Source organism: Heloderma suspectum, chromosome 3, assembly GCF_057233095.1.
Source record: "Heloderma suspectum isolate Gila_16-S chromosome 3, 16-S_ref, whole genome shotgun sequence".
Taxonomy (NCBI): Eukaryota; Metazoa; Chordata; class Lepidosauria; order Squamata; family Helodermatidae; genus Heloderma; species Heloderma suspectum.
This window is the reverse complement of record NC_139460.1, coordinates 329,058,124-329,082,707: the sequence shown is the minus strand read 5'-3', so window position 1 is coordinate 329,082,707 and position 24,584 is coordinate 329,058,124. Positions and strand designations below refer to the sequence as shown.

General features: G+C 49.1%; 1 protein-coding gene and 1 long non-coding RNA gene across 3 annotated transcripts in view; one reads left to right on the top strand and one right to left on the bottom strand.

The window, feature by feature from the left end:
* Positions 1–5,895: 5,895 nt before the first annotated feature.
* LOC146351799 (uncharacterized) lies at positions 5,896–23,248 on the bottom strand. Its single transcript, XR_014789678.1, has 4 exons — positions 23,161–23,248; positions 19,733–19,901; positions 19,080–19,168; positions 5,896–6,555 (listed from the first exon to the last, which is right to left on the bottom strand). It is a non-coding gene; the product is annotated as an uncharacterized LOC146351799 (long non-coding RNA).
* Positions 22,036–24,584, top strand: part of MB21D2 (Mab-21 domain containing 2) — a 78,492-nt gene continuing 75,943 nt past the window's right edge. Inside the window, exon 1 of one of the 2 annotated variants that reach the window (XM_084847825.1) lies at positions 22,036–22,296. In XM_084847825.1, the coding sequence (XP_084703951.1) occupies positions 22,053–22,296 (244 nt within the window). In that variant the 5' untranslated portion in view covers positions 22,036–22,052. Of the gene's footprint in view, positions 22,297–22,869; positions 23,207–24,584 lie in introns of those variants that run through there. The other variant, XM_084847826.1, reaches the window with a different exon arrangement.

The following is a 24,584-nucleotide window of genomic DNA, read 5'->3' as shown; positions in this document are numbered from 1 at the left end:
CGGAGTCACTCCCTGGACTGCTTTCTAAACTAGGAATGTGGGTGGGAGGAATCTCCGTCAGCTGTTGGTCCTGGGAAAAAAGGAGCACGCTCCTCTCCCGAAGGAGCGACTGCTCTTCCTCAGCATCAGAACTACTCTGGGATTCTATGGGCTCAGTGTCCACCCTGACACTAGCCCGCTTCCCTCAGGTGTGGTGGGGATCCTATCTGGCCACACCCTGGGCAATGGAAACACATCTGAGTAACAGCTGGATTTTGCAGCTGCAAAATGGGGGATCCAATGTTTCCCCCTTCTTGATCCTAGCAACTTGAGGGGCAGCTCCAGGTCCAAACTGTAACTATCACATGACCTGCAGAGCCTCATCTGAAAGTTTGACGATCCCTTGGGACTCTAAACATGCAAACACTATGACTGGGTTTGCACAATCGCTGTCGTTCTTCGTGGCTTATTTAAGCCACGATGAGCCATAGCACCCACAGGTGCCAGGTTGCCTACTCAAGCCATGACTGGGGCTTGTTGTGTTGTGCGAATCCTGCCAGGGTGGGTTGTTGGCGTGCTGACCAAACTGCCCACAACTCTTAACAGCCCATGGGTTCTGGGTGCTTTGTTACCCACAGCAACACCCCACCCCACCCCCCGCTGCTGGGTTTGCATGACATGTCAAGCTGTGGTCGTGGTGTGAATATTCAAAATGGCTGCCCCCACTGCTAAGCCCCGGGAGCCAATTAACCAATGGTGGCTTTGGGTGATCACCATCAAATCAAGTTTTTTTCCCCTCCCCATCCCCCCCCCCACCAAACCGGCTGCTTGTAACTTCTTGCCTGCTGGAAGAGATCTAGAGATCTTGAAAGCCTACAGATGATTTGTAATCTTTGAATTAGCCTAACAAAGGATATGACACTAACATGGATTTGGGACATTTGTTTTTTCTTTACATATAGGCACAGCTTGCAACACTTTTATAAATCCACTTTCTTGAAGATCATAAATTTGTTGTTCAGTCGTTAAGTCGTGTCCAACTGTTCGTGACCCCATGAACCAGAGCACGCCAGGCCTTCCTGTCCTCCGCTCTCTCCTGGAGCATGCTCAAGTTCATATTCATTGCGTTGGTGATGCTATCTAGCCATCTCATCCCCTGCCGTCCCCTTCTCCTTTTGCCTTCAATCTTTCCCAGCATCAGGGTCTTTTCCACAGAGTTTTCTCTTCGCATTAGGTGGCCAAAATATTTGAGCTTCAGCTTCAGGATCTGTCCTTCCAATGAGCACTCAGGGTTGATTTCCTTTAGGATTGATTGATTTGACCTCCTTGCAGTCCAGGGGACTCGTAAGAGTCTTCTCCAGCACCACAGTTCGAAAGCATCCATTCTTCGGTGCTCAGCCTTCCTTATAGTCCAGCTCTCACAGCCATACGTTACTACTGGGAAAACCATAGCTTTGCTTATACAAACCTTTGTTGGTAAGGTGATGTCTCTGCTTCTGACTATGCTGTCTAGGTGTGCCATAGCTTTCCTCCCAAGGAGCTTTATTTCATGGCTACAGTCACCGTCTGCGGTGATCTTGGAGCCCAAGAAAATAAAATCTGTCACTGCTTCCATTTCTTCCCCTTCTATATGCCAGGAAGTGATGGGGCCAGATGCCATGAGCTTTTTAATGCTGAGTTTCAAACCAGCTTTTGCACTCTCCACTTTCAGCCTCAACAAGAGGCTCTTTAGATTCTCTTCGCTTTCTGCCATTAGGGTGGTATCGTCTGCATATCGGAGGTTGTTGATAATTCTCCCAGCAATCTTAATTCCGACCTGTGATTCATCCAACCCGGCGTTTCTCATGATGTACTCTGCATATAAGTTAAATAAGCAGGGCGACAATATGCAGCCTTGTCGTACTCCTTTCCCAATTTTGAACCACTCGGTTGTTCCATGTCTGGTTGTTACTGTTGTTGTGACCCTCGTACGGGTTTCTCAGGAGACAGGTAAGGTGGTCTGGTACTCCCATCTCTTTCAGAATTTCCCACAGTTTGTTGTGATCCACACAATCAAAGGCTTTAGCGTAGTCAATGAAGCAGAAATAGACATTTTTCTGGAATTCTCTTGCTTTCTCCATGATGCAGCAAATGTTGGTGATTTGACCTCTAGTTCCTCTGCCTCTTCGAAACCCAGCTTGTACTTCCGGTAGTTCTCGGTTCACATGCTGCTGAAGCCTAGCTTGTAGGATTTTGAGCATCACCTTGCTGGCATGTGAAATGAGTGCAATTGTACGGTAGTTTGAACACTCTTTGGCATTGCCCTTCTTTGGAATTGGACTGTAAACTGACCTTTTCCAGTCTTGCGGCCACTGTTGAGTGTTCCAAATTCCAAAAGTTGGCATATTGAGTGCAGCACTTTAACAGCATCATCTTTTAGGATTTTAAATAGTTCAGCTGGAATACTGTCATCTCCGCTAGCTTTGTTGTTACTAATGCTTCCTAAGGCCCACTTGACTTCACTCTCTAGGATGTCCGGCTCAAGTTCAGTGACCGCACTATCATGGCTATCAGGGACATTCAGATCTTCCCTTTATAGCTCTTCTGTATATTCCTTCCACCTCTTCTTAATCTCATCTGCTTCTGCTACGTCCCTGCCTTCTTTGTCCTTTATCATGCCCGTCTTTGCACAAAACGTTCCCTTGAGAGCTCCAATTTTCTTGAAGAGATCTCTAGTCTTTCCCATTCTGTTGTTTTCCTTGATTTCTTTGCATTGTTCATTTAAGAAGGCCTTCTTGTCTCTCCCTGCTATCCTCTGGAACTCTGCATTCAGATGGATATATCTTCCCCTTTCTCCCTTGCTTTTCGCTTCCCTTTTTTCCTCAGCTACTTGTAAAGCCTCATCAGACAGCCACTTTGCTTTCTTGCATTTCTTTTTCTTTGGGATGGATTGAGTTGTTGCCTCCTGAACAATGTTACGGACCTCCGTCCATAGTTCCTCAGGCACTCTGTCTATCAGGTCTAATCCCTGAAATCAATTCCTCACCTCCACTGTATATTCATAAGGGATATGATTTAGGTCATACCTGAACGGTTTAGTGGTTTTCCCTATGTTCTTCAACTTAAGCCAAAATTATGCAAGAAGCAGCTCATGATCTGAGCCACAGTCAGCTCCAGGTCTTGTTTTGACTGACTGTATAGAGCTTCTCCATCTTTGGCTGCAAAGGACATAATCAATCCGATTTCGATATTGACCATCTGGTGATTTCCATGTGTAGAATCGCCTCTTGTGCTGTTGGAAAAGAGTGTTTGCTATGATCAGTGTGTTCTCTTGGCAAAACTCGGTTAGCCTTTGTCCTGCTTCATTTTGTACACCAAGGCCATGCTTGCCTGTTATCCCGGTTATTTCTTGACTTCCTACTTTAGCATTCCAATCTATATTCCAATCCCCCATGATGAAGAGGACATCTTTTTTTGGTGTTAGTTCTAGAAGGTGTTGTAGGTCTTCATAGAACCGATCAACCTCAGCTTCTTCAGCATCAGTGGTTGGGGCATAGACTTGAATTACTGTGATGCTGAATGGTTTGCCTTGGATTCGTACTGAGATCATTCTATTGTTTTTAAGATTGTACCCCAGTACTGCTTTTCCCAACCTTTTGTTGACTTTGAGTGCTACTCCATTTCTTCTACGGGATTCTTGCCCACAGTAGTAGATATAATGGTCACCTGAATTAAATTCGCCCATACCTGTCCATTTTAGTTCGCTGATTCCCAAGATGTCGATGTTCAATCTTGCCATCTCATGTTTGACCAGCTCCAGCTTACCTTGATTCATTGATCTTACATTCCAGGTTCCTACACAATATTGTTCTTTACAGCATCGGACTTTCTTTTCACCACCAGACACATCCACAGCTGAGTGTCCTTTCGGCTTTGGCCCAGCCGCTTCACTCTTTCTGGCGCTACTTGGAAATTCCCTCTGCTTTTCCCCAGTAGTATATTGGACACTTCCGACCTGAGGGGCTCATCTTCCGGCGTAATATCTTTTAGCCTTGTGATACGTTCCATGGGGTTCATTCCCATGATCTTCGTTCCCCTTCATGGATTGTTGTCGATCACAAGCTGAATATGAGCCAACAATGTGATGTGGCTGTTAAAAAGTCAAATGCTATTTTGGGCTGCATTAATAGAAGCATAGCTTCCAAATCCCGGGAATTACTAGTTCCCCTCTACTCAGCACTGGTTAGGCCTCATCTGGAGTACTGTGTCCAGTTCTGGGCACCACACTTGAAGAAAGATGCAGACAAACTGGAGAGGGTCCAGAGGAGGGCAACAAAGATGATCAGGGCACTGGAAACAAAGCCCTATGAAGAGAGACTGAAAGAACTGGGCATGTTTAGCCTTGAGAAGAGAAGACTGAGGGGAGATATGATAGCACTCTTCAAGTACTTGAAAGGTTGTCACAGAGAAGAAGGCCAGGATCTCTTCTTGATCATCCCAGAGTGCAGGACATGGAATAATGGGCTCAAGTGACAGGAAGCCAGATTCCGGCTGAATATCAGGAAAAACGTCCTGACTGTCAGAGCAATACGACAATGGAACCAATTACCTGGGGAGGTGTTGGGTCTCCCACACTGGAGGCCTTCAAGACGAGGCTGGACAGCCACCTGTCAGGGATGCTCTGACTTGGATTCCTGCATTGAGCAGGGGGTTGGACTCGATGGCCTTGTAGGCCCCTTCCAACCCTACTATTCTATGATATGATCACTGCCTTGTTGTGGCAAAGGGGCTTGCGTAACTCAGTGAAGCCATAAGCTACGCCGTGCAGGGCCACCCAAGACGGACAGGTCATTGTGGAGAATGGGGATGTATGAAAGTCACTTACCGTTTTGCGAATCTGCTTTGCGGTGGGGGGGGAGGTGCTCCGTCCCTCCCCCCGGAATCCTCAACGGGGGGGAGGGGCTCCACCCCTCCCCCTGAAGTCCTGCTTGGCTGGCTCTGCTCTGCAGGCATTCCGCAGAGCTGCCGGCTGGCTCCGCCCACAGCCGGACATCCGGCCGCTGGGCAGCAGGGACGCAAATGGCGGTTGCTGTAGCCACCGCCATTTGCGTCCCTGTATTTAACTGTGATAGGCTATGTAAATATTTATGTAGCCTATCATGGCAAAGTAAAAAAAAAAATGCATACGCAAATGGCGGCAGCTACCATTTGCGTTCCTTATTTTTCGCCGTTTTAGTCTACGTAAATATTTACGTAGACTATTACGGCGAAAAAAAGGAGAACGCAAATAGCATAGTGGGCGCTATTTGTGTTCCTTTTTTATTCACCATTTTAGCCTACGTAAATATTTACGTAGACTAAAACGGCGAAAAATAAGGAACGTAAATGGTGCCCACTGTAGCCGCCGCCATTTGTGTATGCCTTTTTTTTTTTTTTAACCCAGACATGATAGGCTACATAAGTCTTTATGTAGCCTATCACATCTGGGTAAAAAAAAGAGACTAGACTGCAAATGGCGGCTGCGGCAGCCGGTCGGAAGACCAGCCGCTGCCGCTGCTGAAGCTGCCGCCATCCGGAACATCCACCCCAGGTAAGTCTCATCCCGGGGGCATCCCCGGGGGTGGCAGGCTGTTCCGCCACAGATTTCGGGGGGCCGAATGCCAGTGCATTTGGACTCACTGAAATCCATGGCAGAATTCTCCGCCATCCCTAGGGGAGAGTTCTGACAAAATGTGGTCCACTGGAGAAGGAAATGGCAACCCACTCCAGTATTCTTGCCAAGAAAACCCCATGGAACAAAGATCATGAATGGCTGGCAGTTATTCTTGAAGAGATGGCTGGCCGGCTGGCTAGATATTTACACTCCCATCATTGGGGGCAACACTTTATCGTTTCTTTTCAACAAACTTGCAAAACAAGGGCTTATTTTTGTGTTTTAATTAGTGACTTTGGAGACAACAGGAGCTGGCAGAGCAAGGTGCTGACCTCCTAAGAAGCCAGCATTCTTCAGTTGTAAATGCATGGCTTTGTTGATGCTGGCAATGGCAAAGATGTGGTGGCTTCTCCACAGTATCGGTAGTTCTGAGTATCCTTTCACAAGGCACTGATGTGGTTGGGGTAGCACAGAGTTGTCTTTCAGCCCCATTTTCCTTTGTTCAACATTTGAAAAGAAGCACAAAAGAAGTCTGTTCCACAAAACTCGTGCCTTGCCCTGTTAACTGATATGCTTTTAAAATCTGTAATTAAAAACCTTTGTTAAGTGGAGCCCTTCCCTAAACCTTGCAGTCCTGCTCATCTGGCATTTGGGGCCTCCAGATGAAGCGCTCCTAGTGCCAGCATTCAGAAGGCGCCGTGCTGCTTTTCTGTTTTTTCTCCTTAATGCAGAACGTTTATTAAGGTAGAAGAGAGAAGAAATGGGAAGAAAACATAGGAGGGTCATGAGTAGAAGATGACAGTGTCAGGACCACCCGTCCTGGGTAAACTCCCGGGGATGAGGCAGGGGGATGGCGCCATAAAAGCTTTGTCTGCAAGCACCGATGCTGTCCTTCTGTGTTTCTGCAGAGAATTAAGTTTTTGGCTTCACCCGTATTTCCTTTCCTATACAAGTACAAGAAAAAAATCTGTGTATACTATCACATGTCAAGATTGTGTACACCATTTGTACCTTTTCTACCACGTATAGACACATTGGAAATTGTATACCATTAGCAATGGGTTCCCAAGACATATACATGTGATGTAATTAACAATACCATGACCTTCATACATGCTGATGTACACAGGTTTTCTGGCAATTATATGAAAGATAACAGGCTGGATCCAAATTCAGACATGCTTAGAGAAGGCCCACAATGCGTTGGATCCATACCTTACCATGCTTCGAGTAGATGCATTGAAACTTATCCTATTGATTTCAGTGTGTTTATTCTAAGCATGACTGAGTATGGATCCAACCCAATGTTGTTTATGAAGCAGTTCTAGGTAGGGACGTTTGACTCCCTTCAACATGGTACAAGCAAACTGTCCAAACACAGCTTCCCATGCGCTTTTAAACATTGTAGATTGATTTTGGCTCAAGGGCTAATCATGATAAATCAGAAGCCAAGACTGACCCCTCCCAGGCGCATTGCACTGAGAAGGCCCTCCCTCTCATCGTCCATCTTGTCTGCACTAGCCAGCCATCACGGGACTGCAATCTCCGAATGCCTTTCATATGAATAGGAGTGGGAAAGGCAGGCCCAGGTTTTCAGTTCCTGGCCTTCCTCTTGCTTTCCTTCTGCCAGGCAACAAACACAACATCCTTGGGCCGGATTTGCCATTCCAGATTTGACAGGGTTTTACAAGAGAAAAAAAGGTCCACGATCCAACCTGAGGGAAAAGGCAAATGATTCCAAATATTCCCACTGGGATCAAAGTATTAATAATGTTTCCCTCCCTAAAACATTAAGAATGTATAAGAGAATAGGAAGTGAACCACCACAGAAAACATGGCCTTACTACTTTATAGGATTTATATCCTTTATGCCTTCAGAGACAGGGATGTTGTTCGTTCTGATCTGATAGCAATTACTTTTTGGAGGGAGAATTCTACACCTTTTTTGCCTGTTTTGTTAAAGGACCTAGCTATGGATTGCATTGGAGTAAAGTAGTTATGGTGCCTCAGTGGCTTAACAGGGGGCAGTTGTTTTCATAGAATCAAAGGGTTGGAAGGGGCCTATAAGACCATTGAGTCTGACCCCCTGCTCAATGCAGGAATCCAGGTCAGAACATCCCTGACAGGCGGCCGTCCAGCCTCGTCTTGAATGCCTCCAGTGTGGGAGAGCCCACCGCCTCCCTAGACACTTGGTTCCTTTGTCGTATTGCTCTGACAGTCAGGAAGTTTTTCCTGATGTTCAGCCGGAATCTGGCTTCCTGTACCTGGAGCCCATTATTCCGTGTCCTGCATTCTGGGATGATTGAGAGGAAATCCTGGCCTTCCTCTCTGTGACAGCCTTTCAAGTACTTGAAGAGCACTATCATATCTTGCCTCAGTCTTCTCTTCTCCAGGCTAAACTTGCCCAGTTCTTTCAGTCTCTCTTCATAGGGCTTTGTTTCCAGTCCCCTGATCATCTTCGTTGCCCTCCTCGGAACCCTCTCCAGTTTGTCTGCATCCTTCTGAAAGTGTGGTGCCCAGAGCTGGACACAGTACTCCAGATGAGGGCTAACCAGTGCTGAGTAGAGGGGAACTAGTACTTCCCGGGATTTGGAAGCTATGCTTCTATTAATGCAGCCAAAGGAGCACTGGCCTTTTTTGCAGCCACATCCCATTGTTGGCACATCTTCAGCTTGTGATCAACAACAATTCCAAGATCCTTCTCGCTTGTAGTGTTGTTGAGCCACGTATCCACCATCTTGTAACTGTGCATTTGGTTTCTTTTTCCTAGGTGCAGAACTTGGCATTTATCCCTATTAAATGTCATTCTGTTGTTTTCTGCCCAGCGCTCCAGTCCTTCTTGGCTCATATTCAGCTTGTGATCAACAACAATTCCAAGATCCTTTTCAGTGCAGTAGAAGGGCTCTGCACTGGAACTGGCAAAGTAGTTGAAATGACAGGTTTGCCTCTTAGCATGTGCAGAGCACATGGCTCTCCCTTACATCTAGAGCCCCATTTTCAATACCATGGCTCTGGAAAACAGGAAGGGACAATGACACTTGAGTGTTTTTGAGCATCTGCAGAATGCCTTTCCATCACTACCGAATGGGTTTAAGAGAGAACCTTTATGAAATAGGACTTACACCAAGGACACAAGGAACTATGTGGACTCTCAACATCAGCCTTATTTTCTGAGTGTAAAGAGCACAGCTGATTGCACACTGATGTGAGAGAGATGAGTTTTATTTTATTTAAAGCATTATAGGCCACTCTTCAACAAACGGCCTTCTCAGAGAGGCTTGCAATATGAAATCAGAATGCAATAAATCAAAATAGATTTGAAAAAATTGTCTTGACCTTTTTCACATAATATGGGGCAAGTAAACAATGTCCAGAAAAATGTCTATTTCTGCTTCATTGACTACGCTAAAGCCTTTGATTGTGTGGATCACAACAAACTCTGGCAAATTCTTAAAGAGATGGGAGTACCAGGCCACCTTATCTGTCTCCTGAGAAACCCGTACGAGGGTCAAGAAGCAACAGTAAGAACCAGACATGGAACAACCGATTGGTTCAAAACTGGGAAAGGAGTACAACAAGGCTGCATATTGTCGCCCTGCTTATTTAATTTATATGCAGAGTACACCATGAGAAACGCTGGGTTGGATGAATCACAGGTCGGAATTAAGATTGCCGGGAGAATTATCAACAACCTCAGATACGCAGACGATACCACCCTAATGGCAGAAAGTGAAGAGGATCTAAAGAGCCTCTTGTTGAGGGTGAAAGTGGAGAGTGCAAAAGCTGGTTTGAAACTCAACATTAAAAAAACTAAAATCATGGCACCTGGCCCCATCACTTCCTGGCATATAGAAGGGGAAGAAATGGAAGCAGTGACAGATTATATTTTCTTGGGCTCCAAGATCACCGCAGATGATGACTGTAAAAAGGTGTCCCCAACCAATCGTGTCCGACTCTAGGGTGCGGTGCTCATCCCCGTCTCTAAGCCGAAGAGCCAGCGCTGTCCGAAGACACTTCCGTGGTCATGTGGCCGGCATGACTGAACACCGAGGTGCACAGAATGCTGTTACCTTTCCCGCCGAGGCGGCACCTATTTATCTACTTGCAATTTATTGCTTTCGAACTGCTAGGTTGACAGAAGCTGGGACTGAAGACGGGAGCTCACTCCGTCACGCAGCACTCGGGTCTCGAACTGCTGACCTGCCGACCGTCCAGTCTGCAGTTCAGCGTCTTAACCACTAAGCCACCGCGGCCCCTATGATGACTGTAGCCATGCAATTAAAAGACTCTTGCTCCTTGGGAGGAAAGCTATGGCAAACCCAGACAGCATAGTAAGAAGCAGAGACATCACCTTGCTGACAAAGGTCCGTCTAATCAAAGCTATGGTTTTCCCAGTAGCAATGTATGGCTGTGAGAGCTGGACTATAAGGAAGGCTGAGCGTCGAAGAATCGATGCTTTCGAACTGTGGTGCTGGAGAAAACTCTTACGAGTCCCCTGGAGTGCAAGGAGGTCAAATCAGTCCATCCTAAAGGAAATCAACCCTGAGTGCTCATTGGAAGGACAGATGCTGAAGCTGAAGCTCAAATATTTTGGCCACCTAATGCGAAGAGAAAACTCCCTGGAAAAGACCCTGATGCTGGGAAAGATTGAAGGCAAAAGGAGAAGGGGACGGCAGAGGACGAGATGGCTAGATAGCATCACCGATGCAATGAATATGGACTTGAGCACACTCTGGGAGAGAGCACAGGACAGGAAGGTCTGGCGTGCTATGGTCCATGGGATCACGAAGAGTCGGACATGACTTAACGACTAACCAACAACAATGTCATTTCCCCCCTTAATATATACTTTATATTGTTTCCCAGCATCACCATTGTTTAATTGTGCCACCAACCATGAGGACTAGAAGCCTGTTTGAATTTCTGAAGAAATTCCTAAATTCCTAGGAATCCAAAATGAATTACAGATGCCAGAGACTGTACGGAATTTACAAATCTTTACAGCACAATCCTATACATGTCAACTCGGAAGTAAGTCCCACTGAGTTTGATGGTGCTTGCTCCCAGGAAAGTGCATATAGGATTGCAGCCTTACAGAAGTCATTCCTAACAGCTGGATCCATGGCTAGTGGATTCTTACCTTGCGCCCCAGTGATGTCGCCCTTTGCCTCAGCTGAAGCAGGAAAGAGCAAGTACAGAAGAGCTAGCAAGTAAAATGAGCACTTCCCAGAGCTAAAAGAATGGAATGGAAGTGCCGCGTCTTCAAAAAAAGGAAAAAGAACTCTATTACACTGCCCAGTGAACGAAAGCAAAACATTCACCCTTGAAATGGTCATTAGATACAATGGTGCTTGTATCACTGAATGAATGTGTTGGCTATAGAAAGGAAGAACTGGGCCTGGCAGGTGCTGGCAGTAAAGTTGGGGGTTATAATAATCACGGTTCCCAGCTAAAGAAATTGGGCTTGTCAAGCAAGGTTCTCCAGGCACATTATGTTCTCCCTGCCGAGGGCAGGTTTAAGATGCCAGAGTCCTGTGCCTCATCTCTGGAGTGGACCCTCAGTAAATTAAGTCTAGCAATGGACTCCACTACAAAGAGTCCATGTACACTTCATGTAAATGTTCATTTTGCTGGGTTTTTGTTTTTTTACTTATTGCATGTAGATACTACCTTTCCACCAGGGCACTCAAGGAGGATTGAAGGTAAAAATGCTAAACCAAACAGCCAGTATTACAAAAGCTTAAAAAGCTGATGGTATAAGCTCCCTGGCCTGGCCTTTCCTTTTTTATAATTTAGGCCCCAATTTAGTCAAGAAGGGACAGAGCTAAGGCAATACAGCTCTCTCCTGGGATGAGAAGTATCCCAGTTTAGGGATATTTTCCTTGCCTTGGATGTCAAGATGCTGTTTCTTCATTTTGTTGTCCTCAAGGGAGGATTATCCTCCAGCAGAAGGCAAACACCCCAGACAACCTAGGGCCTGGAGACAGATGGATACAACAATGGCTCTTTCTGCGAGTGCGGAAATGTTGTGCACACACCTCCCCCCTCCTCCGCTTCCCCTAAAGGCTTCTTTTTAAGGATGCCTCCCTTTCTACAAGGGCCCATATGCAACTGATTTATAGTCCTTTAAATTCAGGGCTGCCAGCAGCACCTGTGCTTTCAGAAGGAAAGGATTTGTGGGCTTTCCATGCCTAGGATGGTGGCCCTGGTGGTTTATTGGGCTTCTTTACAGCCCTTCAGAACGCACCAGCAGTTTCAGTTTCTCGCTGCTGCATTCTGCCTGTGTTTGTTTCAGGGTTCTTAACTCAAGGCTGATTCCATCTGCTCATAATACCACGGATGTCATTTCTGATTTCCAACCTTCAAGAGGCATTTTGTAGCTTCCTGCACCCGGACATGCCATCACGGCAAAGAAATGCTGCTGTGCTGGGCAGGCCGAAGTGTTCTGATGGGGGTTAGTGTGTTTTGATGGTGTGTCAGCTCTCCCTTCCTTGCATTTCTTTTCCTGATTCACACAAGCAAGCAACCTCCTGATATCCACTAGAAATGTAATGTGGAGGCATCCCTGAGCAATGAACCGTGTGGACTGGCTCACCATGAAGATCTTGTCCCCCCACCCCCCCTACGACCATGCCCTGAACCAAAAAGGTTGATCATGGGAGTGGTTTGCTGCACAGAACCACTTTCACACCATTGCATTTACACAGTCACAGTGGAGGACTGCTGCCTTGGTGCTTTATTTGGGCCTTACAGAGAAGAAAACACAGCTGCTTTTCACTGGGAAAAGAATGAGTGCAGAAACAGCAGAGCATTTCTTTCGTAGGAAAAAATCAGCATGTCAACAGCAGTGTGGTTCAGTGGCTAGAGACCTAGGGTGGTTTCCTCTATTTTTTAGGTGGATACCTGAGATTTGTTTATTTTTGGAAATGCAATACAACATAACAAACAGAAAGTGATCATATCCCCCTGCCACCCTGCAATCCAGGTTACTCAGAATTCACTCCTGTGCAGAAAAAAAATAGGAAAAGCTGAAGGAGGGGCAAGGTAAATTAGTTTATTATGATTCCCAATGAACCTTTGTCCAATCAGGTAGGACTTAGATGGGGGTTCCTCATTTACTGTATGGAATTTTGTCCTTTATTCCTAGGTCTAGAAACTCTTGCTTGGATACCTCTGCATCTCCAATGTTGTAACAATTCAGTTCTTTTAGCCATGAGGGCAAGCTTAGGAATCCAGTTCTGGCTGTCTCTTGGAAAGGCCCAGAGTGCTGGGATGTATTCTGACATCAGGTGGTTTAAAGAAAAACCAGTTCAGAAAAAGAAGCTCACACTTTAAGTGCACTTCCACGAGATAAAAGCATGGATGATACAGACATCAGCTTGCAAGCACATATATTACACAGGAACACACACCGGGGAGCTGGGATTGATTAGGACTTCCTGTTGTGCACAGACACCACCACAAGCCTGGTATGACTGCTGCATAATATGTTAAACAAATCTGAATGTGGGAAATTCACACCCCTGCTCAGCCACGAAGCTCACTGGGTTCAGGGGTGGGGAGAAGCAAAGGCAAGCTGCGCACGCTCTCCTGGGGCCAAACTTGATGTGACATGGAAGGCATGTGATCGTGAAGTGTCTCCTGGTGGTTCCTATTTTTAATTTACTGCAGACATGAGGGGTCTGAATTTGACTGGGGCAAAGGGAGAGGGGGAATAGCCCTTCCCCCAGAGAGTATTTGCCTGCTCAAAGCCACCAAGTACTTTTCTACTCACAGGGAAAAAAGATCTGTGGCCCCAGAATAGAGTGTGTGAGAGGGGGAAAACAGCCCCTGCACATTGTATCTGCTCTATCAAGCCTGGAACCTCCATAGCTTGGAGAAACAGTCAGGAGACATTTTACACATTTGGCCCTCAAGCTAATATGCTGCACAGGGTGGCTTGTGGCAAGTGCTAAAATTGCAAAAGATCTAGGCACAGTCATCACTGAATGCTTTGCATGTTTAAAAGCCAAGCTGAAGGGCAGTATTTTGCAGCTGCAGATGGGGTGCTAACGATCTTATTGTAAATGTTTTTCAGGTGTTTTAAATTGTTTAAAAATAATTATGTAAAAAAAAATTTATTATGTTTTTGTTTTGCAATTGTTGTGAACTGCCCAGAGACCTTTGGCTGTTGGGCAGTACAAAAATGAAAAAAAATAAAATTAAAATGGCAGCAACAGCAGCAGCAACTTCGCCCAGCCTCCTCTTCCATGATCTTAAAATGTGGCTGCAAAGGCTGTGATTTGTAATGAACACAGCACAACATCAAAAATTGCCCTTGTGTTGCTTCTGTTCCTCTCAACGGGATTTGCATAAGGAAACTTCCCTGCTGGATTGTCCCCAGAAGTGCAGTGCAGGAGGTAGAATTTCTTTCAAGTACTTGCACTCTGTCCTTTCTCCAAGGAGTTCACAGCAGCATTTTTATCTGTGCAACAACCCTGTGAGGTAGGTTAGGCTGAGAGACAGAGAGAGAGAGAGAGACTTTCCCAAGATGAGCGTTGTGACTGAGGAAGCAATTTGAACCCAGGGAATTTTCTGCAGGCCAAATCAAGATGTTATAAATTATACCACATTAGCTCCAGCCAATGCAGGTTTTACATTCACATCACAGATGCAGGGAATGCAAAAACTGATTTAAGTTCCATGTAAGAGAAACGGAATTTCTATTTCTATTCTATGGAATTCATCACAGTAATTCAAGTCTCATCACAGTAATTCAAGTCTATGCCCCAACCACTGATGCTGAAGAAGCTGAGGTTGATCGGTTCTATGAAGACCTACAACAACTTCTAGAACTAACACCAAAAAAATATATCCTCTTCATCATAGGGGATTGGAATGCTAAAGTAGGAAGTCAAGAAATAACCGGGATAACAGGCAAGCATGGCCTTGGTGTACAAAATGAAGCAGGACAAAGGCTAATCAAGTTTTGCCAAGAGAACACGCTGATCATAGCAAACACTCTTTTCCAACAGCACAAGAGGCGACTCTACACATCGACATCACCAGATGGTCAATATCGAAATCAGATTGATTATGTCCTTTGCAGCCAAAGATGGAGAAGCTCTATACAGTCAGTCAAAACAAGACCTGGAGCTGACTGTGGCTCAGATCATGAGCTGCTTCTTGCAAAATTTCAGCTTACATTGAAGAACGTAGGGAAAACCACCAAACCATTCAGGTATGAGCTAAATCATGTCCCTTATGAATATACAGTGGAGGTGAGGAATAGATTTCAGGGATTAGACCTGATAGACAGAGTGCCTGAGGAACTATGGACGAAGGTCCGTAACATTGTTGAGGAGGCAGCAACTCAATCCATCCCAAAGAAAAAGAAATGCAAGAAAGCAAAGTGGCTGTCTGATGAGGCTTTACAAGTAGCTGAGGAAAGAAGGGAAGCGAAAAGCAAGGGAGAAAGGGGAAGATCTATCCAACTGAATGCAGAGTTCCAGAGAATAGCAAGGAGAGACAAGAAGGCCTTCTTAAATGAACAATGCAAAGAAATCGAGGAAAACAACAGAATGGGAAAGTCTAGAGATCTCTTCAAGAAAATTGGAGATCTCAAGGGAACGTTTTGTGCAAAGATGGGCATGATAAAGGACAAAGAAGGCAGGGACGTAGCAGAAGCAGATGAGATTAAGAAGAGGTGGAAAGAATACACAAAAGAACTATACAGGAAAGATCTGAATGTCCCTGATAGCCATGATAGTGCGGTCACTGAACTTGAGCCGGACATCCTAGAGAGTGAAGTCAAGTGGGCCTTAGGAAGCATTAGTAACAACAAAGCTAGCGGAGATGACAGTCTTCCACCTGAGCTATTTAAAATCCTAAAAGATGATGCTGTTAAAGTGCTGCACTCAATATGCCAACAAATTTGGAACACTCAACAGTGGCCACAAGACTGGAAAAGGTCAGTTTATATTCCAGTTCTAAAGAAGGGCAATGCCAAAGAGTGTTCAAACTACCGCACAATTGCACTCATTTCACATGCCAGCAAGGTGATGCTCAAAATCCTACAAGCTAGGCTTCAGCAGTATGCGAACCGAGAACTACCGGAAGTACAAGCTGGGTTTCGAAGAGGCAGAGGAACTAGAGATCAAATTGCCAACTTTCGCTGGATCATGGAGAAAGCAAGAGAATTCTAGAAAAACGTCTATTTCTGCTTCATTGACTATGCTAAAGCCTTTGATTGTGTGGATCACAACAAACTGTGGGAAATTCTGAAAGAGATGGGAGTACCAGACCACCTTACCTGTCTCCTGAGAAACCTGTACGAGGGTCAAGAAGCAACAGTAAGAACCGGACATGGAACAACCGATTGGTTCAAAATTGGGAAAGGAGTACGACAAGGCTGCATACTGTCACCCTGCTTATTTAACTTATATGCAGAGCACATCATGAGAAACGCCGGGTTGGATGAATCACAGGTCGGAATTAAGATTGCCGGGAGAATTATCAACAACCTCCGATATGCAGACGATACCACCCTAATGGCAGAAAGCGAAGAGGATCTAAAGAGCCTCTTGTTGAGGGTGAAAGTGGAGAGTGCAAAAGCTGGTTTGAAACTCAACATTAAAAAAACTAAGATCATGGCATCTGGCCTCATCACTTCCTGGCATATAGAAGGGGAAGAAATGGAAGCTGTGACAGATTTTACTTTCCTGGGCTCCAAGATCACCGCAGACGGTGACTGTAGCTATGAAATTAAAAGACGCTTGCTCCTTGGGAGGAAAGCTATGGCAAACTTAGACAGCATAGTAAGAAGCACAGACATCACCTTGCCGACAAAGGTCCGTCTAATCAAAGCTATGGGTTTCCCAGTAGTAATGTATGGCTGTGAGAACTGGACTATAAGGAAGGCTGAGCGCCGAAGAATTGATGCTTTCGAACTGTGGTGCTGGAGAAAACTCTTACGAGTCCCCTGGACTGCAAGGAGGTCAAATCAATCAATCCTAAAGGAAATCAACCCTGAGTGCTCATTGGAAGGACAGAGACTGAAGCTGAAGCTCAAATATTTTGGCCACCTAATGCGAAGAGAAAACTCTCTGGAAAAGACCCTGATGCTGGGAAAGACGGAAGGCAAAAGGAGAAGGGGACGGCAGAGGATGAGATGGCTAGATAGCATCACCGATGCAATGAATATGAACTTGAGCACGCTCCGGGAGAGAGCGCAGGACAGGAAGGCCTGGTGTGTTATGATCCATGGGGTCACGAAGAGTCGGACACGACTGAACAACAACAACAAAAGAGAAATGGATCTGAGCAGCTAATTAAGGAGGGGGAAGGGCTAATGAAGTAAGGACCAGGAGCGGCCCCATCCCCAAGACCTACTATCCCCAACCCTGGACTGTGTAAAGAAAATATGATTTTTGCAGTTTCCCTCAGGGCAAGGGTTCTCAAGCCATCTGACACTGATGAACCTGATTTGGCTTTGCTTGCTCTTGTATCACCACATTTGTTTATCTTATAGTCATCATGTGTGAGCTAGGGGTGAAAGGTGGAGGCAACTGGTTGGTACTACCCAGAGGGATGGAGGATCAGATTCCACTTTTCCTAGCTCAGACTCCACCTTTCTAAGATGAATATTGTGGTTCTTGGAGCCTCTCTCAGATTTCATGAGCGGTTCAGGCATCTGTCAAGGAAGTAATGTACGCAACCCCTTGGCTAGGAAGGGCAGCAGGTCCCATGTGCGAGAGCAAGGCATTAACAGGATTCTGTTCTCAATCTTTTCTGCAGTAAACACTAGACTGAATGTTCTCTCCCTCTGCATTTTCTTCTGCTACTCTTTTATCGTCTGGGTGCTTCTTATAGAATGATGCATCGTAATGTGCCTCTGCACCCACAGTGTCCCAACTGGCAACTGCTGAAGTATTTGCATCACCACCTTTGCTGCCTGTGCATTTGCAGAGTGTGTCATCACCTCTGAGCTACGGCGTTTGGACTGATTTCTCATGCACTGATGTTCTCATGTAGCATTTGACCTTTTTCCCAAAGGTGCATTTTAAGGACCACTGGTTCTTTTAAAAAAGAAAAGAACCGCCACTGGGCTCAGGGCTCCAAAATCTAAAGCCCCAGTAGGACAGCCCTGAATTTATACAGGAGAAAGGGCATCTCCACCATGACATTTAGGGAGGCCTGTGAGCAAAACTACTCGCTTTGCATTCATAGTCCTAACCAAGAGAGGGCAGCAGTAGGGCGCCCTTGCTAGCTCTCTAAGACTAATAAATAAGTATGGCCAGCAGAGATTAGGAAGGGGCCTGGACAACCTGCAGCAGGACTGAAGGAGAAGCTTCTCTTGCAGGGTTCCCCATCGCTGCAGACACAAATTCCACACATTCTCGCTTTACGTCTGGTGCTAAGTTCAGTGGACATCCTCACACATTCCTTCTCCCTCAGATGAGTCATGTTCCACTGCCCTGTACTCTCATGAAGCGAGGCCCCCAGTGCTCTTATAGCAAGCTCTCATATTACGGCCGCAATCCTATACACACTTACCTGGGAGTCATTCCCAGGGTCAGCCCGGGCTAGTACTTGAATGGGACACCACCCGGGAATCAGGCTGGCTGCACTGAGCAGGGGGCTGGACTTGATGGTCTTGTAGGCCCCTTCCAACCCTACGATTCTATACTGAACTGAATGAGGCTTACTTCAGAGTAGACATGTTTAGGAGTTCTAAGCTGCGTCCACAGAAGTATAGTGCCCAGGTCATGAGAAGCAAGAGTTTCACTCTATTCCGCTTTAGACAGACTTCACCTGGAGGACAGAGGACAGTGTTGGGCACTGCAGCTTGAGAACGATCTGGTCAAACTGGAATATGTTCTGAGGACAGTGCCAAAGTGTGAGGCCTGGAATTAAGCTCTGTGAGAAAAGGATGAAGGGGTTGGGTATGTTTAGCCTGGAGAAAAGCTGATTAAGAGATGATATGATAACCATCATCAAATATTTCTGACAGAGGTAGGATGGGTTGAAATTACAAGAAAAGGGATTTTGCCTAAACATTAGAAAAACCTTACACAGGAACTAGGAAGCTGCTCTATATGCCGTCAGACCACTGGTCCATCTAGGCCAGTATTGTCAACACTGACTGGCAGCGGCTCTCCCTCCAGGGCTGAGGCAGCCTTCTTTCCTAGCCCTAGCTGGTGATGCTGCTGATTGAACCTGGGACCCTCTGCAAGCAAAGCAAGTGCTCTGCCACAGAGCTATGTCCCCTCCTCAATCTTCTCAGCCTTGCTAATGGTCCAAGCCACTGAACAATGGAGCAGAGTGCCTAGGAAACTGAGGGACTCCTTCATTACAGGATTTTAAGCAGAGGCTAGATGGACACCCAGAGGGATGGTCTAACAGCAGATTTCCTGCATCGCCAGAGGATTGGCTTAGATGACATTTCAACTCTATGATTTCACTGTAAAAGTACTAAAATCATACGTACAGCCAGAAAGCAAGGAAGGTGGGTCAGAAGCATCTCCCACTCTCTCCTCTCGTCTTGCTTGCAGCCCATCCCAAACCAGCACATTGGTCCTAAAGAACAAGGCAGAAGCAAAATAATTAGTTAGGGTGCAATCCTATGCATATTTAGACAGCAAAAAGTCCTATAACTCCCAGCATGCCCTAGCTTGTCTAAATGTGCATAGGACTGCACTCTTAATAAATACTTCTCAACTGGGTCAGCTGCTGTTGGAGGAGGAGGCGGCGGCAAGCTTTTTATTACACAAAACATTCTCATCCAAGCTTTTTATACTTCACCACTACCAAAAACTGGTTCAATAAAATATGACATCTTGTTCATTTTGTTTATGAAGTAGACATATACAGCCTTTAAAAGGAAAACTTAAGAAAATTCCACATCAAATGTGCATTTTCCAAATAGCCAACTGCAAAATTGGCTGTGTCTGGTTACCAAAAAGTGCCTTTAAATAAACACTTCATTTCAGAGCTATATCAAGAGTGTGGGAGTTGCATTAATTTGCACCTTACGAGAAGTGCATTTCTGCCTGGTGAAGGGTACTATGAGCACTAAACGCACCAAGAGAACTGGAAGGATTCCAGTCCACAGTTGCTTCTTCCTTCTAAATCAAAACCTGCCTTAACAGTGGTGTAGTGGTGAATTTTGCAGTGCATCCTGAAGAGCTCATCGTGACCCATAGCCACGCTCCCGTAGTCACTCCCTAAGGGCTGTCCAAAAATGCAGGCAGCCATGTCCGTATTTTCCAGAGCGGCCTGTTGCAGCAAACAACCCAGAATCTTGTGGCACCTTAAAGACAAGCACATTAACTACGGCATAAGCTTTCATGGGCTACAGCTCATTTCGTCAGAGGCCTGTATGCATGTCTATCCATGTGCGTATGTGTGCGTATCACCCCCCCACTGGGCAGGAGTGCATATCCTACTACATTAGGCATTATGCTGACAGCCACAGAATAGCGAGCTGGCAAAGAGCACCATTGTGGACTCATGTAGCATGTTGGACTTTGGCTGGAGACCAAAGGGTTTACATGCCTGAGCTCCACCAATCAGTGGAGTCCACCATTAAGTTCACTGGGTGATCTTTGGCCAGTCACTCTCTGATCCTTTTTTGTGAACCGCCGAGAGAGCTTGGGCTATGAGGCGGTATAGAAATATAATGAATGAATGCATCATAGAATAGTAGGGTTGGAAGGGGTCTAGAGGACCATCGAGTCCAGCCCCTAGAATGAGTCTACCTCACAGGGCTATCACGAGTATAAACTGTGTGTTTGTTGGTGGCACCCCACGCCCACGTACGCCACTCTGAGATCAGCGGAGGGCGACGGGACAGGATACAAATGTGAGGAGCCAAGCGCACCACGAGACAGCGCAGCCCACCCCGTGATGCAGCGGTTGGTGCGCTGGGCTGGAGCTTGCGAGACAGGGTGGCTTTGGGCCAGCCAGTGACTCACAGCCCAATCTACCTCACAGGGTGGTTGCGCGGAGAAAATGGAGAGGAGGATTACATATGCTGCCTTGGGCTCCTTGGAGGAAAGGTGGGATAACAAATAAATAAAATGTATGATGCTGGTGAGGCTCATTTTGAACTGTTCGTAACGGTTTGTAGGATAATCATATGCCTTTTAAACAGACCTTTAATGTACAGAACAAGACTTGGAGAGCGAAGGAAATGCTCTTGCCAGGAAATGAATGGATACACCAGAGAGCAAAACCCATGGCAGAGGACAAACACAAGCTCCTCTTTATCGCTTCCTCTTTAACGGCAGGCAGACAGGGAAACATGCAAAGGGACACAGAAACTGTCTTGGATTCACACACAGAGACAGAAAAGACACAGACTCGCTGCTTCGTTCGGAAAAGACAACCTAGAAGGGCATGAAAGGGGCAGACAGATGCGCAGCGGAGTGTAGCCCCCCCCGCCCGCGCTTTGGGGGGGGCTACGTGGGGGAGGGAGAGACACACAAGACATGCCCCCAGAGCATGAGGCCAGGAGCCGATTTCCCCGGAAGCCGGGAGAAACACTTGTCTGAAAGCTATCGACCCAGTTCTAGCCGCTCCTAGCGCTGCCAGGAGCAGGTCTTTCGAAAAGCCCGCAGGTCTCAACCGGCCGTCCGAGACCCGGCCGCCCCGACAGGCTCCGCGCTGCAAGGGGGGACAATGTGCTGTGGCTGGGACCCCCCCGAGGACTGCAGCGGAGCTGTCTCATGTGGGGGGCGATGACACCGCCGCCGCTGCCAAGCCCGCCCGCCGGGGCCTTGAGCCTGGATCCGGGCTGCTCCACGATACGATGGTGGCTGCCCCAGCGGGGGCAGGGGCGCCCGCGCCCGCCCCGCCGAGGGCCTCCGCGCCCGCGACAGTGGGCGCCCCGCGCGCGTCGGGCCGAGAGCGGCGCGTGGGCAGGGGCAGGCCGGGCGTGACCCCGAAAGCGCCCGGGGAGCCGCCGCCCGCCGAGACCGTCTCCTGCCCGCGGCCCGAGGGCGCGCGCGCTTGCGGCGACCCAGGCGGGGAGGGGCGGCCTCCCGGCGCGGCTCCGCTCCGCAGCTGCCGGCCAAGGCCAGGGCCGGCCTCACCTGTCGGCGCCGCCGCCGCCGCCCGAGAGCCGCCCCGGGGCCGGCCGGCGGGCGGCGCTCGCGCGGAGGCGAGGCTGGGCTTGGCACCGGCGGCGCGCGGCGGGGCGCGCGCGGCGCGGCCACTCGGAGCCCGGCTGGAGCGTGAGCCGCCGCCGCCGCCGCCTGTGGATCGCCGGGCGTCGGCGCTTGCAGGCGCGCGGCTCCTCCGGGTCGCTCCTCGCCGCCGGCCGGGAAGAGGAGGAGCCGCGGGCGGGCGGGGAGCGGCAGGCCCGGCCTGGGCGGGGGGAGCCCCGCCGCCAGTAAACGCCTCCCCCCGCCCCTCCCGCTGGCGGCGGCGCGGTCGCTCCGGCCGGCTCCTCGGCGAGAAGATGGCCGCCCCGCCTGCGGCTGCCAAGGCCGGCGGCCCCGGCGGCCCGGCTCGGCCGGCTGGCGGCGGCGGCGCGTCCTCGTCCGCCGCCGCCGCCTTCCCGGAGCTGGATTTCCGATCCGGGGCCCGGACCGAGGAGCTGAACAAACTCATCCAGGAATTCACGCGGCACGACCAGCGCGAGTACGACGACCAGCGCGCCCTGGAGATCCACACCGCCAAGGACTTCATCTTCTCCATGCTGGGTAATGGGCGGCCGGGGAGGGGGCGCCCCAGAGGCTCCCGGCGCCCCGCCCGCCCGCCCGCCCCCGCTCTGCCGCGCCCTCGCGTCTCCCCGGCGCCCAAGCGCGTTTTCCTCCGCGCCGCGCCCGGCTCCCCCGGCTACGCGCCCCCGGAGGGAGCGCGGGCGCCGGCCGGCTAGCCGGGGCGGTCGGGTCGTGCCGGGGGGGTGCGCCCCCGCCCGCGAAGCAGGGCCGCCGGGCTTGGCTGGGCGCGCAGCGAGGAGCGCGAGGCGGCTGTCTCGCCTGCTCCGGCCACGAGGCGCCCGCGGGGCGGCTGCGCGTGCCGGGGCTGGGGCTGGGCTGGGCTGGGGCGCCGGCCCGGCCCGGGACTCCGGCTCCCGCGCTTTCGCTGGGCGGGCGGCGGCGGCCGGGCTCAGCGAGACTTCGCCGGGCAGCTGAGGTGAGGGGCCGCCCCCGCTCGGCCCCCCAAGACCCGCCCCTTGGGGCCCGAGGCGCGGCCGCGAGCGGGAGACGAGCGGCCGCGGCTGGGAGCTGCGCTAGGCAGCCCCGGGGTGGGGCCTCGCGGGCGTCTGGTGGGGCCGGGACGTGGCGGAGCCCGGCAGCCGCGGGAAGCCGCCGGCGCCCCAAGCTGCGCGTCGGCTGCCCTGGGCCGCCCGCCCGGCCAGTGCCAGAGCAGCGCCCCCGACTGGCCCGCTCTGGGCCGGGGCGAGTGCCCGGCGGCGAGGCGGGGTGCGGGCGGGGCTCAGCCTGCCTCCCTCCGGCGCCGGGCTCCCTGGCAGAGCCCCCGCTCGGTGGGACAACCGGGCCTCGCGGAAGGGGCAGGAGCAGCGGCAGCGGCGAAGGGAGCCTCGCCTCGCCTCGCCTCACCCGGCGGCCCAGTTATTCCTGAGGATTCAGCTCAGCCGCAGCCGCGGTGGGTTCGTGGCGCTGGTCAGCAAAGACAAAGGGCACGGGGGGGGGGGATGCGATCCCGCGCTTGTGCCGCAAAGTGTTTTCTCCGGGACAGCTGGGGAGCCTGGAGGCAGCCGGTGCTTCCCCAGAGCTCAGCTAGCTGGATAATGCGGGGAGGGGTCCAGGGGGCAGGGGGGAAGGAGCCCCGCCTCCTGCTGTAATTATGGAGCCTGAAATGTATTGGAATGGACATAGATCACAGCCGGAGCGTGTTGCGGGCTGGGCTGCAAGTTAAGTCAAGCCGCCTGGAATACTAGCTAGACTTTCCCCAAGGCCCCCAGGCCCTCTTGTTCCTCTGTCATTAATGCACTTAATGGAAAGGATCAATCCTGAGTGGAGCAAAGCTCCATCAGTAAGAAACTGTTTTCTCCCCACTCCCCCAACACACACAGAAGAGAGGGTTTTCCAAAATCAAGCATCTGCCCCCTGCTTCTTTTGTAGGGTGTGGTTCCAGAATGGCTTTTACATTTCCTAAGCCTGTACCTTGGTTGCATTTGGGCGTAAAGTTAAATGGTGGTTTAGTGTTAACTGAACAAACCTCGGGGTTGTCAGCTGCCGCCTGTCCTCTGGTGTGGCCACAAGGAAGAAATCTGAAGACTTTGCTGCCATTTTTAACTAACTGCAGTTTTAAGTCCATACCTGGACAAACTGTGGTTAGTCATAACTATGGTCTACTGAAACAAGCCAAAAGTTTATGAGGTTGGCTTGTTTCAATAAACCATAGTTAAAATTAACCACAGTTTAGGATGTGGGCGTAATGCTAAATGCAGTTAATTCAAAATATAAGTACGCGTTTCTAATCTCTGTGGCTGTGCTGGAAGAGGAGAGGGGGTTAATACTAAATCATATTTAGTGTTACATCTGAACCAAGCCAGTGCCTACTTCTTTTGGGCAGTTGCGGTCCCATGGGATCTTCAAGCTGGGAGATCTGGGATCAGCTCCAGATCAGATTTGAGGTGCCCTCTCTCAACCTCATCAATCCCATTTTGCAGCGGGGAAGCCAAGTATGTGGTTTTTGTGAAGGCTGCAAAGTGCTTGAGATGATTCAAGCCACCATTTCCAGAGTGTAGCTGTGTTAGTCAATTGTAGCAAAAACAACAAAGGGTCTTGTGAAACCTTAAAGATAAAGACATTTATTCTGGCATAAATTTTTGTGGATTATTTCAGTGATGATCCTGCAAACAGGCCATGCTTGAAGGAGAATCTTTGAAGACGCTTATGGAAACTGCTGCATCCTATAACTCTGGCTTGAGGTTTAGACTCCCTGTGTTATAGGTGCTGAGCCACTTTCATCCCTGCTGGTTTTGGGTACTTTGGCTCGCAGCGTTTTGTCATTTGCT